At 39.1% G+C, this 15,000-nt stretch overlaps 3 protein-coding genes and 1 pseudogene across 5 annotated transcripts in view; 2 read left to right on the top strand and 2 right to left on the bottom strand.

Annotated features, from left to right (window-relative positions):
• LOC144632326 (Golgi apparatus membrane protein TVP23 homolog B-like) overlaps nucleotides 1–15,000 on the top strand; it is a 43,700-nt gene that overhangs the window by 18,258 nt on the left and 10,442 nt on the right. The window lies entirely within an intron of this gene.
• On the bottom strand, nucleotides 6,344–8,967 carry LOC144632299 (uncharacterized). Its single transcript, XM_078490920.1, has one exon. It carries the CDS (start codon nucleotides 8,965–8,967, stop codon nucleotides 7,912–7,914), a length of 1,056 nt encoding a protein of 351 aa, XP_078347046.1. The 3' UTR covers nucleotides 6,344–7,911.
• LOC144632257 (uncharacterized) lies at nucleotides 9,115–13,922 on the top strand (annotated as a pseudogene). The gene is made up of 3 exons (XR_013566873.1): nucleotides 9,115–9,452; nucleotides 9,640–11,629; nucleotides 12,239–13,922. The product of XR_013566873.1 is annotated as an uncharacterized LOC144632257 (transcript).
• The window catches only part of LOC144632289 (uncharacterized), a 2,461-nt gene continuing 1,372 nt past the window's right edge, over nucleotides 13,912–15,000 (bottom strand). Inside the window, exon 2 of the mRNA XM_078490910.1 lies at nucleotides 13,912–14,947. Within this exon, the coding sequence (XP_078347036.1) occupies nucleotides 13,919–14,947 (1,029 nt within the window). The 3' untranslated portion in view covers nucleotides 13,912–13,918. The remainder of the gene's footprint in view (nucleotides 14,948–15,000) is intronic.

Here is a 15,000-nt window from a genome sequence, read left to right as displayed (position 1 = left end):
TTGTTAACTCTCAAGGGAATACTTTCCGCTGTGGGTGATCAAAGCGCGTGACTTGTAAAGGTATCCGGATGTTTAGCCCCCAAGATGATTAGCCCCCAATCTGTAAATTCCCAGATAAGTTACCAATTTGCCAGTTAAGTTGCCAATTAAAATTTGTCTTTTAAGTCAATTAACTATTCTTCACTAGTAAATCAGGATGAATATGATAGTTAATACAAAGTTTAGCGGACTTTATACGACTGGTCGAGTAGGTGAAAGCAAAAGCAAGTGAAGCTTTGCTTTGCTTGATGTAAAACGCGGAAATTCTTATAAGTTCGAAGTGTTAATATCACTACATTTCTACTGATGCCGAGAAAATATATAATCCTTTCTATCCAAATTTACCTTTCCACTTTCACATCAACTGATTTAACTCAGTTTCACCATGTCGTATAGGCTGCTATTATAGTTGATTTTGTTTGGTTTGCGTTCAATTAAGTTTTTCGGTTTGTGTACTCGACTGAAAACATTCAGGAAAGCCACTGTCATATCACAAATGGAAAAAACAGTGAAAGAAGGCTAAAAGAAAAAAATTATTGCAGGATGATCATTTTACTGAGGGCTTACAGACTTAAGATTTAGGGCAAGCAGACTGGGGGCTAATCGACTTGGGGGCTAAACGACCTACATCCCTTGTAAAGTGTCACTCTATAGTTGTGCTTCAGCACTTCCGTTCTTGTAGAAAAAACGTGACTTGTCAAATTTACAAACATTATATAAGAATCAAAAACGTGAGTAGCCCAAATCTTACGTCACATAACCAATTAAGAATGTAAGCGGTTCAGGGCTCGAAGGCAGTGAAGTTCAAAACGATTAAGAACGCAATTTTTACTAGTACAAGTCTTTAGGCGCTAATATTAATTTAACCTAAAACGATTAACAACGCAAATTTGTGCTCGTACAAGTCTTTCACACACTAAAACGTTGCTAATAGTTAACCAAAGGGAACTCATTTCGTGACAATTGATTATTTCTGCTGAGTTGCACAATTTAGAATTGCAACATCGTCTAGCGAAGCGCACTATTACTAATCAAAGTCTCTTCGAGATATCGACGTTTTTGCATGAAGTACGAGTCGAAGGTTTATCCTGTGCATTGTTCTTCGAACTTATCATTACAGTTTCTTTGTAGTTTAGTTTAACAATTTCCTATCTTCGCGCAGGAAATGCAGCCATATAATTTTGTCAAAAATGGCTCGTCCGCGCCAGGTATTTATACACATAATCCTTAACATTACACAAATAAACAGTGCAAATTTCACCGAGATCTGACAATTCTCTACTTTAAAATTGCAAGGACCTTTCAAGGCAGTCGATTACGGCCGCGGGCGGCGAAATTAGCAAATGAAACAGCAAAATATAATTGCAGCGTAAACAAATCGTTACACTCAAGCTGAGTTTTGTCTAGGCTCTGCGAGGGTCGGATATCAAGACCCAGGATTAAACAAATGCCATATATACAGTGACTGCTTTCGAATTATATTTGAAGATGAAATAAGAAAGAATTTTGCTGTTTTTGACTGAAATTCCACTCGAACTGCGTAGATACGATCGCATGTTGTAAAGCCGATTCACGCAACATTGCTGTCATTCCCTGTCAACGCGAGGTCACGTCCCTAACGACCTAGGCTGATGACGAAATAGAGTTGCGCTTGCATGTAGCGACCAAATTTGGCCTAATTTTTAACCGCTCCTAAGCTAAAAGAAGCCCCCATCTCTTGCATTTGTTTTAACTTCAATAATATCTTTGAAAAGAGCGAGTTTTTTGGTATGGTTTATTTTTGACGTTTGTAATTGCGGGCCCAAGAGAGGCCCGCAACCCTAATCTTGACAGTGACCAGCGGATTGCGTTTTACGCGTGCGCGCCACGTTAATAAAGAGCGAATAGAAAACGGAAGTTGAAAATTTTGTTCCTCCACTAAGAACGATCGGAATGCGAAAAATGTGTCAATCACGACAGTTTGTCGTAACACCGGAAGAGAAAATCTGTTCTCAAAGCAAAGAACGATTGTCACATAAGATCTAGGCTTCTGTCACATGGAAGATTACAAACATTACAATTTGCAGACTTGTTTTACGGGTGTTGCTTTTGCGAAATTTGCTCTGATTGTATCACGCATAAACCACGGCAAAGCGAATGATCCCAACAACGGTTATTCTCGAGAAATTCGTTATAACATTGACAACATAGCGAGTTTATCGACCGAGGAAAATCACATCTCAATTCACACCGCGTGCTCGACTACAGTTCACTAAACTTTCAATCCGACAAAAAACAACTCTGACTGATTCGCGGCCGGTTAGCGGCAATTAAGCGTGACTTATAATTAATCGCGCCACGTTAATAAAAGGCGAGCACAACATAGCGAGTTTACCGACTGAGAAAAATCACATCTCAATTCACACCGCGTGCTCGATTACACTTCCCAAAACAAAAACATGCATTCCTTGCGTGACGCGTTACTCGGGATAATTGTCTTTTGTCCATTTAATCATTTATTTATGGACACTGCCATCTAAAATTACGCATTGTTTGTGCGACGCTTTTTATAGATCGCCTTTCAGACACACGTGCGTTGAGATAAGAAAGCTGACATGTCACTTTTAAAATTGTTATATAACGTTTGTAAATGTGACAAGTCACGTTTTTTCACGAGATCGCAAGTTATCACCCACAGCGGAAAGTAATCCCTTGAGAAATTAAAACAGTCCCTTGAGAAATTAAAAAAGTCCCTTGAGAGTTTACAAATATGTGGTTCCAAATGTTGTCCACTAACCCCTATTCTACGTTTTTAGCTTGTAAACAAGCAAAAACGTCGAAAAAATAGATTTCGCCAGTTTAGTTTGGGCAAAGGATTTGTATGGAGGGGACGCATTCTTGACAAGAAAAAAGGGGCGAGAAAGGCACAATGTGAGGCCGAGATTCTTGAAAGGCTCGAAAAATGATAGATTCCAAACATTTTTGCTTTAGTAAGTGAAAACAGACTGAAGGTATCCAAAAATGGCCCAAAATTGAATTTATTAGTCGAAGATCCGGCAATAACACCTTGATTCCCACTGCAAAATTATTCAGGCTGCCGAGAAATTTAAGCGGCGGATAGCGAATCACTATCGAATTATATAATTGCGAAGGATAGCACTTGTATGTTTGCTTCATTTAGGCACCGGAAAGATCGTCGGTTGCAAGAAATTCAGAATTCTTCCCGAATTTGACGGCACTGATCGCCGGTCATCCGATCTGTTTCGACACATGATAGGAATTGACGGCGGGTTTGATTTTAATAAAGCTGTTATTTATCCCCATTACTATTAGGGACGGACCATTAGAAATAACCGGAGGGGGGTAAAAAAAATTTCAGTGCAGGAATTTTTTTTGAAGGCCTACTTCGCTGCAGGAATTTTTTTTTCTCGGGCACAAGCTTTGCACGAATTTTTTTTTTTTTTTTGCCCATAGATACAATTATCATTATTAAATAGCATTATTGTTTCATTTTTCAGATTTGTTCTCTGAATTTAGCGACATTCAGGGACCGGACCGTTCATTTTTTATGGCGTCGGGGGCTGAAGGGTAGATATAGTGCCTGTTAAATATAAGACGGAAAAAGAAATTTTTACCCTGGACCCTCAACAAAAAAGATGAAAAAGGTGACAGCTAAAACTTATCAAGCTAAACTTTAGGATATCAGACAAAATTGCAGTTTAAAGTGATAATAATAATACTAATTGTGCTTTTGATGAACTGTTTACTGATGGGACACGATTGTTAGGGTGGGTCAGGTGTGTTTGCAACCAAATAGTTGATAGGATTGAGCTGATGCTGTTCTCTCGGTACATGACAAATTAGAGGGGTCCGGGGGCATGCTCCCCCGGGAAAATTTTAATTTTCAGAACCTCAGAAATGCTTTTTTAGCCATTCTGATGGACGTTTATAGATGCCATCATACAACACTTAAAAGTTATTCCGTTGCACGAATTTTTTTTTCAGGCACAACCGCTTGCAGGAATTTTTTTTTCGACAAGTTCCCTTGCAGGAATTTTTTTTTGGTAAAAGTCACCCCCCTCCGATTATTTCTAATGGTCCGTCCCTTACAGACTGCAGCTACAGCTGCCGATCTCGATCAGTGCATATTAAATAGTATTTGCCGCGACAATTGTGTAACGAAATTGACCTCTTAAAATATTCGGGTCAGGCAAGGGGACCGATCGGACGAGCGTTTCTTTGTGTAATTTTGTGGTGGCATAAATCTGAGGTTAGCTCTGTTGTGTTGGAAAATGAGCCACTAAGAACAGTGTAAACGTTTTGCATTTCTCATTAAAATAAATGTTTTCTTTCAGCAAATCCCGGCAGCAAATCGGGCCTTTATAATCCATTCAATAACTGAGAGTAAAACACTTTACACATTTATTGAATAATCGCTCTGTTTGACAAACCTTTTGTTTCAAACCACGGTTTGAGCTTTCTACGTTGCACAGGTAAGGCTTTCTCTCGAATTCCGAGCCAATCTGGCCATGCTTTTGTGAAACAATCGCTAAATATGCCTCCAAAGTGCCCGCCAACCATACATTGCTCTTACAGAGAGCGGTTTGTTTGCCGAATTTTGACTCACACCGGGGGTCAAATTCTGTGACGTCATTAGTGCGCTTCGCTAATTGCAACATCATTTAATAAATGTGTTAAGTGATATTTATAAGTGTTTTTGTAGCCTGTTGTGAAATTACTTCAGGTGGAAGCAGTAAACGTTAAACGTTTCTTCTGTTCAGAAGTAAATGCATCGATCGCCATTAGAAAAATAACAGCAACTTTTTTGCTGGAAATGTAGTCGTTAGAAATGGCATGTGTAGCCGTAAGGTAAAGAATAACGCGAGGAGAAGCGGCTTTTGGTAATATCCAAACGAAAATTTACTTCTCAATGTGGGGTTAAGATTGCGTGACGAGACAAAAGGTAACTCTGTCGTGCGTAGCCTAACCTGCGATCAGGCGTTATTTTTCTGCATTAAGCCGAGTAGAAATCTTTCTAACTCGAAAGGAAACAACTATTTCGATTAAACATGTTAAAGGCAAACGTCAAAGTTTACCTTTTTTAACCAAGCCAAAGTATATGAGTCGCAAAGCACCCAGTCGTCGCGACTGACAAATACAGCATTTACTCCGCGAAAATAAAAAATGCTTGAACTGAAAGACGTTTGAATTCTTCCATGATATGTTCGAACAACAATGCCCAGGATAAACCTTCTACTCATACTAACCTCATGCAAAAAAAGTCGATATCTCGAAGAGATCTTTGATTGATAATAAAAATCGGTGGTAGTACAAAGGTACAAAATGCAGGCCACAATTCACTGGCTACATGCACAGGTCACTCTGGTTTTGATGTGTAAATTAAATAAATGAAAAAACCACTCATGGGGATAGTGTCCAGGCCTAAGGTACAATGCTAAGTTTGTTTTCACGTCAAGAGCACAGTGTCTCGGCTTGTGAAATGTGATCTGCAATTTATACCAGCTGGTGGTTGTATGATATGACTGTCAGAAATGAAAAGAGTGGGATAAAATAATTCAGGTTGTTTTATGTTTACTACGAAACTGGCAAAGTGCCAGCTGGGATGTTTGTTGGAAATGCAAGGTGGGACTCAAATTCGCTGTTTCCATTAACTACGGTTGAAAAGACATACAGTGGTGAAGCTGTTTGTTTTAAAACTTTCGTTTATTATAAAACTGTGCTTATAATAATGTGTATATAAAAAAATATCAGAAATACAAAGTTCCACATTTGACTAGAAATGTATAGTTGAATAGTTATTTTTTATACTAGACAGAAACAAATTTTTAGATTATTACAATCTCTCTACTTGTATACTATTTTTTATAAATCTGCAATGCAAGCACACTATTCATAAAAAACTAATGTAGTTGTTGAATAAGCCTTGAATACAAGCACTGTACTGCAGTACTGTTACTAAGTGTGCCGTATTATTACTAGTACATGCTAGAATACGAGCATCATAGTGCCATATTAACGTACTTAGTACATGTTGAAAACAAATATACTTATTAAAACACCGCCTAATAAATATACATCTACCAAAAGTCATTAAAATGACCAATTTAATGTGTATATAAAAATATCAGCAATATAAAGTTCCACATTCAACCAAAATATATATTCCTATACTAATTTTGCCGCTCGTCCCAACTCGCGCGGAACATACTCGAGCATCTTTGAACAATTCGAAAAAAGGGTAAGAATTAACTTTGCCGTTCCTTCCCCAGTTCAACTGTTATGGTGCATTATTTTTTTCAAGAAGCAAGAAGTCGGTTATCTTCCAGCTTTCCAGTAGCAAATTATCTTAAATAAACTGTTTTCCCAGTTGAAATACAAAAGCCGATGTTTCAAACCTTGTGTTAACCAGGCCTTTATTTTCGAGAGGTGTACAGGGCCGTAACTAGCAAGAGGCAAGAGGAGGCACTTGCCGCGCGTCTTGTTTTTACTCAAAACTTAAAACAAAATATGTTTTGTTAGGAAAAGAATCCCCATTTGAACAAGATTGATTTTTAGCAAGAAATGCCTCATGAAAAATGTCTCTCAGAGAGAGTTGAAGAGCTCCTACATTTCAATTTTTTGAGGGCATGCCCCAGAATCCCCTAACAGAATCTGTCAAATCTTGCCTCGTCTATGGCAAAGGTCTGGTTACGGCTATGGTGTACCTTGCCTTAGCACGTAAATAACATTCCTTAAAGTGACTCTGATATCAAAATCAATCTCACTATTCGAGTTCTTCAATGCCTTTTCTTGAAAGCAGAAAAGCGGCGTTTTCAAACATTTCCACTCTGGAGAGTGTTTTTCGTCCCAGTTTTCACCGGATACGTGTGGATTATGGCCAATCCGCAAATAAAAAAGTTTTCCGGCAAAACGAAAACAGATACGTGTGTTTGGGGCCTAAAACGTTAATTTCGAGTCCTGAATACTCTGACACGAGTGATTGCAGTAAAAATACAACCTAAATTCGTTATCTTAAGTTTCCTTTGCCAAATTGCACCAAAATACTGGAACCTCAACTTAGTGGCTACTAATTTTAGCGAGTTGGGCGAAAGTCGCTTAATTTAGTACTGGCTAAAATTTGTTTCAGTCGAATTTAATACTCGTTAAATTTAAGTACCCCTCCCCCCTCCCACTCCAAAGGAAAACAATTTTAACGTAGTCGACTTGAAAAATTCTTTTAGAAATGGATGCCGGTAACTTTTGTTCTTCCTGGCAATGAAAATGTTCGTTCAATTTGAAGTAAGTTTCTTCTCTTACTGAACATTTGTAATATTTCCATCTTAACTTAATGTTCACTAAAAGTTGGTTTACACGATATCACTATTTTTTAAAATTTTTTCGGAAAATCGCTTAATTCAATAGTCGCTAAATATTGCTCAGAAAAAAAAAAACGCTGAAAATAAGAAGCCGCTAACAATAGTCACCTCAAGGTATTTTACTCACTCTTGGGAAATTGCGCAATTGGTGGAGCCACAAGTAAACCAAGATCGTATCACTGGAAGTAATAGCGGGCGCGGCGAAAATAAAACACAGTTCTATGGGAATAAAGAATACCCCAAATTCTCAATAAAAATGCTATAACTTACTTCCATGCTGTAGAAGAAATTCACTGTCCCAGTTGGCTTTAAGGCTCAGCTGTCAGCAGTTAGGTCAAATCCCTCGTATTTTTAAAAAAATAACTAAGAAAAGTTTCACTACAGTACTTGTATAAAAGCATACTGTTACAAGGCCGAACTACGATTCTCCATATAAGGAAAGTCCGTAAAGTGTGTTGTCTCAAAACTGGCCAAACTAGTAGGCACTTTCCGGTAGCGCTTGAAAAAAAAAAAGAGGTTAACATGCTCCCCTACAGAGTAGATAGTTCACGGCTTCAGCATGACCATGAGCTGCAGCGATCGTCAAAGGAGTTTCACCATTATTATCTTTTGAATTGACATTAAGACCACGTGATAGCATCATCTCGATGATGGCGACATTACCACCCTCTGAAGCACTGTGTAGTAAATTTCTTCCATACTGCCCTGTCAGTGACAGATCTGCTCCTTTGTCTAAAAGATAGTTTACGGCCTCCATCTTGCCACAGAAAGCAGCAATCATTAATGGAGTGTCACCATTACTATCTTTTGAATTGACATTAAGACCAAGTGATAGCATTGTCTCGATGATGGCGACATTGCCACCCTGTGCAGCCCTGTGTAGTAAATTCATTCCAGATTTGCTTGTCAAGGACAGATCGGCTCCTTTGTCTAAAAAATAGTTTACTGCCTCCATATTGCCACAGTAAGCAGCAATCATTAATGGAGTGTCACCATTACTATCTTTTGAATTGACATCAAGACGACGTGATAGCATTGTCTGGATGATGGCGACATTACCACCAGCTGAAGCACTGTGTAGTGAATTTCTTCCATACTGCCCTGTAAGAGACAGATCGGCTTCTTTGTCTAAAAGATGATTTACTGCCTCCATATTGCCACAGTAAGCAGCAATCATTATTGGAGTGTTACCATTGCTATCTTTTGAATTGACATCAAGACCACGTGACAACATTGTCTCAATGATGGCGATATTACCACCCTGTGCAGCCCTGTGTAGTAAATTCCTTCCAGATATGCTTGTCAAGGACAGATCGGCTCCTTTGTCTAAAAGATAGTTTACTGCCTCCATCTTGCCACAAAAAGCAGCAATCATTATTGGAGTGTCACTATTATTATCTTTTGAATTGATGTCAAGACCACGCGATAACATTGTCTCGATGATGGCGACATTACCACCATATGAAGCAAAGTGTAGCGAATTTCTTCCATACTGCCCTGTCAAGGACAGATCGGCTCCTTTGTCTAAAAGATAGTTTACTGCCTCCATCTTGCCACAAAAAGCAGCAATCATTATTGGAGTGTCACTATTATTATCTTTTGAATCAGAGTTAATAGAGGGAGACTGGTTAAGAAAATCGGCACACATCAAAAGACGAACTCTTTGTTTTGATTTATGGCATGTCACGTGATCGCGAAGGTGCACAGAATTTCAAGATGGCGTGCAGCGAGTAGTTTTCTTTCGTGTTTGTGCGACTTTATTCTTGCTTTACCGGTGATCTAAGAATAATCTATCAGAAATATTACGTGAATAGGGTCTATAAGGGATGCCCGGGGTTAACTGCTCCGTTTTTGGCTGTGGATCGTGCAGACGAACGAAGGGATTAGGCATTTTCAAGCTGCCTGTCGCGAAAGACGACGCTCATCAAAAATGGCGAAACGAATGGCTTGGAGAACTAACGAAAGCTCGCCAAATCGACCGGGATTTTCGAGAGCAGATCGAAAACGACAAAGTTCACACTTGTGAGAAACACTTCAAACCTGAGGATATTGAAATATGTAAGTATTGATGTATTTTTTCGCAAACTTTAGCTTTAGATGCAGTATTTGTTTTCGCACATTCGCAACAAGAAACCACTCACAAATCGTGTAGTTGTGTTTATTGTTTTAAAATTCTGGATGCGAGCTGTAGCGTTTGTATTTCTTGCCTATTTAGTAATTATTACATTTTTATCTGTCTTTGTAGTTCCCTCTGCAAAAGTGACGAGGAAGAAGCTACGATTCGGAGCTTTGCCGACGGTCAACATGCCTCGTAGAAGTCACGAAAGCAAGCCTCAAGAACCGCGTCCTGCTCGAGTGGTTGTGAAGGATGTGGAGCCAGAATCGCATGGTGGTTGTTACAAGTCCTTCGTTGAGTTCTGCGATCGTACGAAGACTTTGAAATCTATTGGTGATTGGTGTGTCAAGCTGTTAGAGGACAGAGTTCTTTTTAAGAAAATGGTGGAACCATATTTGCTTCCTGAGGTCGAAATTATGGTAGACGACAGCCTTGGTTTTACTGTAAAAGTGTTTGGATCATATCTGGTTGATGATCATCCCCTATATCTGAAATATCGCCGCACAATGTCCAATGTGACTCTGTCAAATTTGATAAAGGATCTGGGAAACTTTAAGCTTTGCCCTGGAGTCAATCCTGTGGAACTGACGAGCAAGTTATACCATCATGTAGTCCCTGTCAATCATGACTGTTTGGAGGAAGAAGAAGAAGAGCAGCAGCCATTTCCACACAAGGGCTTTTGGAGAGTGAAGGAGTGTTTGCTTTTTAATGAAGCTGATGGAGTTTGCCCTGCATGTCAGGAGTTTAATGTGTACACAGAAAAAGCAAGGAAAGCAAAGGAGAGTAGAACAATAAAGCCAGCCCATGTTAATGCTCCTGTGTCCAAAACTGATCCAGAACGAATAAAGCTTACTTTACAAGGACAGCGATTGAAGTGTGCACAGCTGGAACAACAGCTTAACGAAATGCGTACCGAGTTACTGAAGTCAAGTGTGGAAATTGATCAAGAACTAAATGATGATTTTACCCAGATTCTTGATTCAGCTGGTACTAAAGTAACCCCTTTCATGAACCTCTTCTGGCAGGAACAAAAGAGACTGTTTTCGAGATCCAAAACAGGAGTGCGCTATCACCCGATGATAATAAGATTTTGTTTATCCCTTGCATCAAAGTCACCGTCGTGCTATGAGGAACTCAGAAATAGTGGAGTGTTGGTTCTTCCAAGCCAAACGTGACTGAAGGACTACCGTAATGCCATAAAGCCTAAGAGGGGTTTCCAAAAGGAAGTGCTGGACGTTCTCAAAGCAGAGACTGAGCATTACTTTGATGTCCAGCGATACGTTGTTCTTTTGTTTGATGAGATGAAAGTTATGGCTAATCTTGTCCTGGACAAAACAACAGGAGAACTGATCGGATTTACAGACCTCGGGGACCCTGACCTGAACTTCGGGGTGCTAGAGAAAGTTGATGCTGTTGCATCACATGCTTTAGCATTTCTTGTCCGTGGCGTCTGCACGGAACTCAAGTTTGGTTTAGCACACTTCGCAACTACAGGAATAACTGCTGCTCAATTGATGCCCATTTTCTGGGAGGCTGTTTGTGTTCTAGAAACAACATGCAATCTGTGGGTCATCGCCACAACTTCAGATGGTGCTTCTCCAAACAGGCGCTTCTACCGTTTGCACAGCGATCTTGATGGGGATGCTGACAGTGATGTATGCTATCGGACAGTCAATTTGTATGCACCTCATCGATACATCTACTTTTTGTCAGATGCACCACACCTTATTAAGACCACTAGAAACTGTCTGAAAAGCTCAGGCTCAGGAAAGTGTACAAGATACATGTGGAACGATGGTAAATATGTGTTGTGGCAACACATCACTGCACTGTATTACGAGGATGTAGACAATGGGCTTAAATTGCTACCCAGACTGACATATGAACACATCAACCTGAATGCATATTCAGTGATGCGGGTGAATCTTGCGGCCCAGGTGTTGAGTGCATCTGTGGCAAATGTACTTAAGGAATTTGGTCCACCAGAGGCTTCTGCCACAGCCAAACTCTGTGAGATGGTAGATGGCTTTTTCGACTGCCTCAACGTCCGAAGTACGACTGAGCATGTGGTGAAGCGCAAGCCATTCCTAGCTCCATACACCTCTTCAGATGACATGAGGTATGTTTTTTTTTTCTCTAAAGTAAATGACAGGCAATGAGCCAACTCATTGGGGCTTTCAAATGTATATAATTTGTTTTAATTTTCTAGTGTGCAGCAGAGTCTTAGGGAATCCTATGTTCTCTGCAATAGAGCTCAATGTTGAAAGGAAATCATTTCCAATTATAAGTGTGACTTCATTTAACATGTGAAACAACATCTAACAGTTTGTGTGTAACAGTCAAAACCAAACAAAAAAAATAAACAATGGAAATAGTGTCTAATAGTATCTGCAGTAAAAGTGCAATAACTAATTCATGGGTTAAGTAAAATTCTATCAATGCTTTCTATTTCTCGGAAGGTTTAGAAGTAATAAAATGTGGCTGACGGGATCAGTGCACAAAGGGATGGAATTTTTTTATTAATAATGACAATAATCTATGACAAATAAATAAAATAATTAATAGCTTATCACTCAAATTATTCCAACTAATTAATTTGTGATATATTGTTTTACCGGTAAGTATGTTAATGGAATTTCCTTTCAATTTAAATAATAGACTGAATACTCATTTTATATTCTGACATATCCACAAATTTAGCATAACAATTATCAAAATTTTGTTACAGGTTTCAGTTCTTGGAGGAATTCCTTCAATACTTGCAACAGTGGAAAGACAGTACAGAGAACAGACCAGGCAACTTCACCCAAAATGCAAGGGCTAAGATGTTCCTATCCTGGCAGACCTACGAGGGATTCAAGATCACCGTCCATTCAGTCACTGAGGTAGTGAAGTTCCTACTGGAGGAGGGAATGGAGTTTGTCCTGACAGAGCGTTTCTGTCAGGACCCAGTGGAAGAGTACTTCGGTAAGCAGCGCCAACTGGGAAGGAGGAGTGACAATCCGGACATTCGCCAGTTCGGCTATAATAGTAACACTATCAGGATAGAGAGATCCATTTCCTGTCAAAGCGGCAACACCAAAGGAAGGAAAGACAGGAAGAGAGCTTGGGAACAGGTGACCGATGAGAAATTGCCATGCCGAAAGAAACTCAAACTGTAAAAATTCTGGACACTAGCCTTATTAGTCACTAAGCTAAATTAAGCAATCACCAAAAAATAAACCACCCTGTTGAGGACATCTGGAATTTCAGGGCAGGTCCTTTTGAACTGTACATGGATGGAATTATAAGATGGATAAAGCCTATGCTAGGCAGGAAAGAATTTTGTATTGCTTGTCAAAAATTTCACTGGAATTCTAGGATTGTCAGGGTTGGCTTAAGATTAAGGTTGAGTGACTAATTCTAAAAAACCTCTATAGGGGGGGGGGGGTATTGTAATTTTTTTTTTTTTTTTGCAATGCTTATTTTGTCAGAGCCAATAAGGTTGCAGCCTGGCTTCTGTATACCTAAGATGGCATACAGCATAGGGAATAGTTTGTATCAAAACTTGGAAATTTGTTTAGTACAGTGTAGAATGCCATAAAATTCCAAAAATATTCCATGTGTCTGATTTTGGCTATAGAAGATTAACAGTAGAATCACATAACAAGGAGCCTCATCTTGTAATTAAATCAATGGTATGAGGATAAACAAAAGATTCCTGATTGGCATAGATCTTAACTTTCTTTCTCTAAAGCCTGGTTTCCACCAGCGACGCAAGCACAAGCATAGGCGCAAATTTCAAGGCGGTTGTGGTTTTTGCTTGCATCAAAGCTGTTTTCACAGTGAAATATGAGCTGGGATCCTTGCACTTGTGCTTGCGTCGCTAGTGAAAACCAGGCTAAAATGAAGATTCTAATGAGTAAGAGGAAGTTTGTTTTGCAGTCTTAATTAAAAATACTATTGCCAAGCAGACCACAGATGCCTGTATCAACTGTTAAGCATTACTTTTTTACAATCAATCAGTGACTATATCATGTTTTAGAAATATATTATGGTTCATACGTTTTTTACAGAGACAGGAAATTTAAGTACAGGCATTAAATCAAGTACAGTATTTCTATTCTGAACAGTGTTGGCTTTATCATTTTTTATTGCTAAGTGTTGCAGAACTTTATAACAGGTAAAAAACCTTTGCATAAATGTTGAGGGTTATTCACTAGTAGTTTTCCATAAATAATTCTTCGTATTCCAATCAAACAAGCTATGATCTTCTTTACAAGTTCTACATACAGTGTATGCCTTTAGTATTGTCAATGTAGCACATTGTTTGGAACTAAACATTTGAAACCAAGTTGAAAAAAATGTCGTAAATAACTTAATTGCTGTGTGATGTTCACGAAAGCAAAATAAATATAAATGGAGAGTGTTAATTTTGCCTCCCTTGTTCATTTTCTTGGCAACTCCGACTAATGTCCTTGCGAAGAGACTTCCCCTTTGTTTGCTTAATTCTGATCTTGTAATTTTCAATCACATCCTTTGCAAAGGAGAATGATCGAACCCGTACATATAGAGTCATAATGCCATACAATACATCCTTGATCACATGACCAGCTGGCTTGATTTCTGCATCAGTTACAATCAATCCATAGTGAGAAAGAACATCATTGTCACTAGTAGCCTTAAGAGTTATTGTGACTATGTCAATTCCTTGAGAAGCCACTTTTGGAGAAAGCTGGCGGAAGTAATGTTCTGCGCTCAAAAATATTTTCTGTGCTGGTTCTGTAAGTGACCATAGCCCGCCACGGTTCAAACTTGAAATCAGCTTTTGTCTTGAGTCATTGTTACCATCAAGTTTGCCAGCTTTAAGTATTGCCATAGCTTGCTGGCTCTCCACTGTGTTGATTCTTGCATGTTTTTTGTACAAATTATGGAAGACATAACCTCCTAGGTATTGTAAGCCAGCCTTTTCCCTCTCAGATAGTACTGTAGTGGTGGGGCTATTGTCACCAGAGTTTTTGTTTTGTTTACTGTGTGCAATTAGACAATCTGCAACTTTTGTTGACAACAGTGTGGCAGCATTCCTTGATAATCCGCTGAAAAACTGTGTTGACTTCACAGGAACTGTAGAATAATATTTCTGATAAAATTTCTCCAGATCTCCCTTCTTTAAGAACCCATCATAGATCGATTTTATGGTAGCGAATTCAAGACTTCCTTCCTCTGGCTGTTGAAAGGAATAGTTCCTTAGTTCACTCCTCAAGCTCTTTGTAAACACTTCAGCTGCATTTATTTTCCTGATCGCAGAAGCCACTACTTCAGCAAGAATGCTGGCACTCAAAGGCTGACTAGATCCTTCGTGAAGACTGCTGTGTTTCGAAATTCTGTGTCGTTCATAACCTCCTTTGGTTTTATATTTTTTCCCACAGTCTTTGCAGATGATTTCTTGTTGCTGGACCTACAACAGAATAAAAACAAATGATGATTCACGCAACAACATATGACTAAAAC

This window comes from Oculina patagonica, chromosome 12 (assembly GCF_052425735.1).
Source record: "Oculina patagonica isolate OP01 chromosome 12, crgOcupat, whole genome shotgun sequence".
NCBI lineage: Eukaryota > Metazoa > Cnidaria > Anthozoa > Scleractinia > Oculinidae > Oculina > Oculina patagonica.
This window is presented reverse-complemented; position numbering and strand designations above follow the sequence as displayed.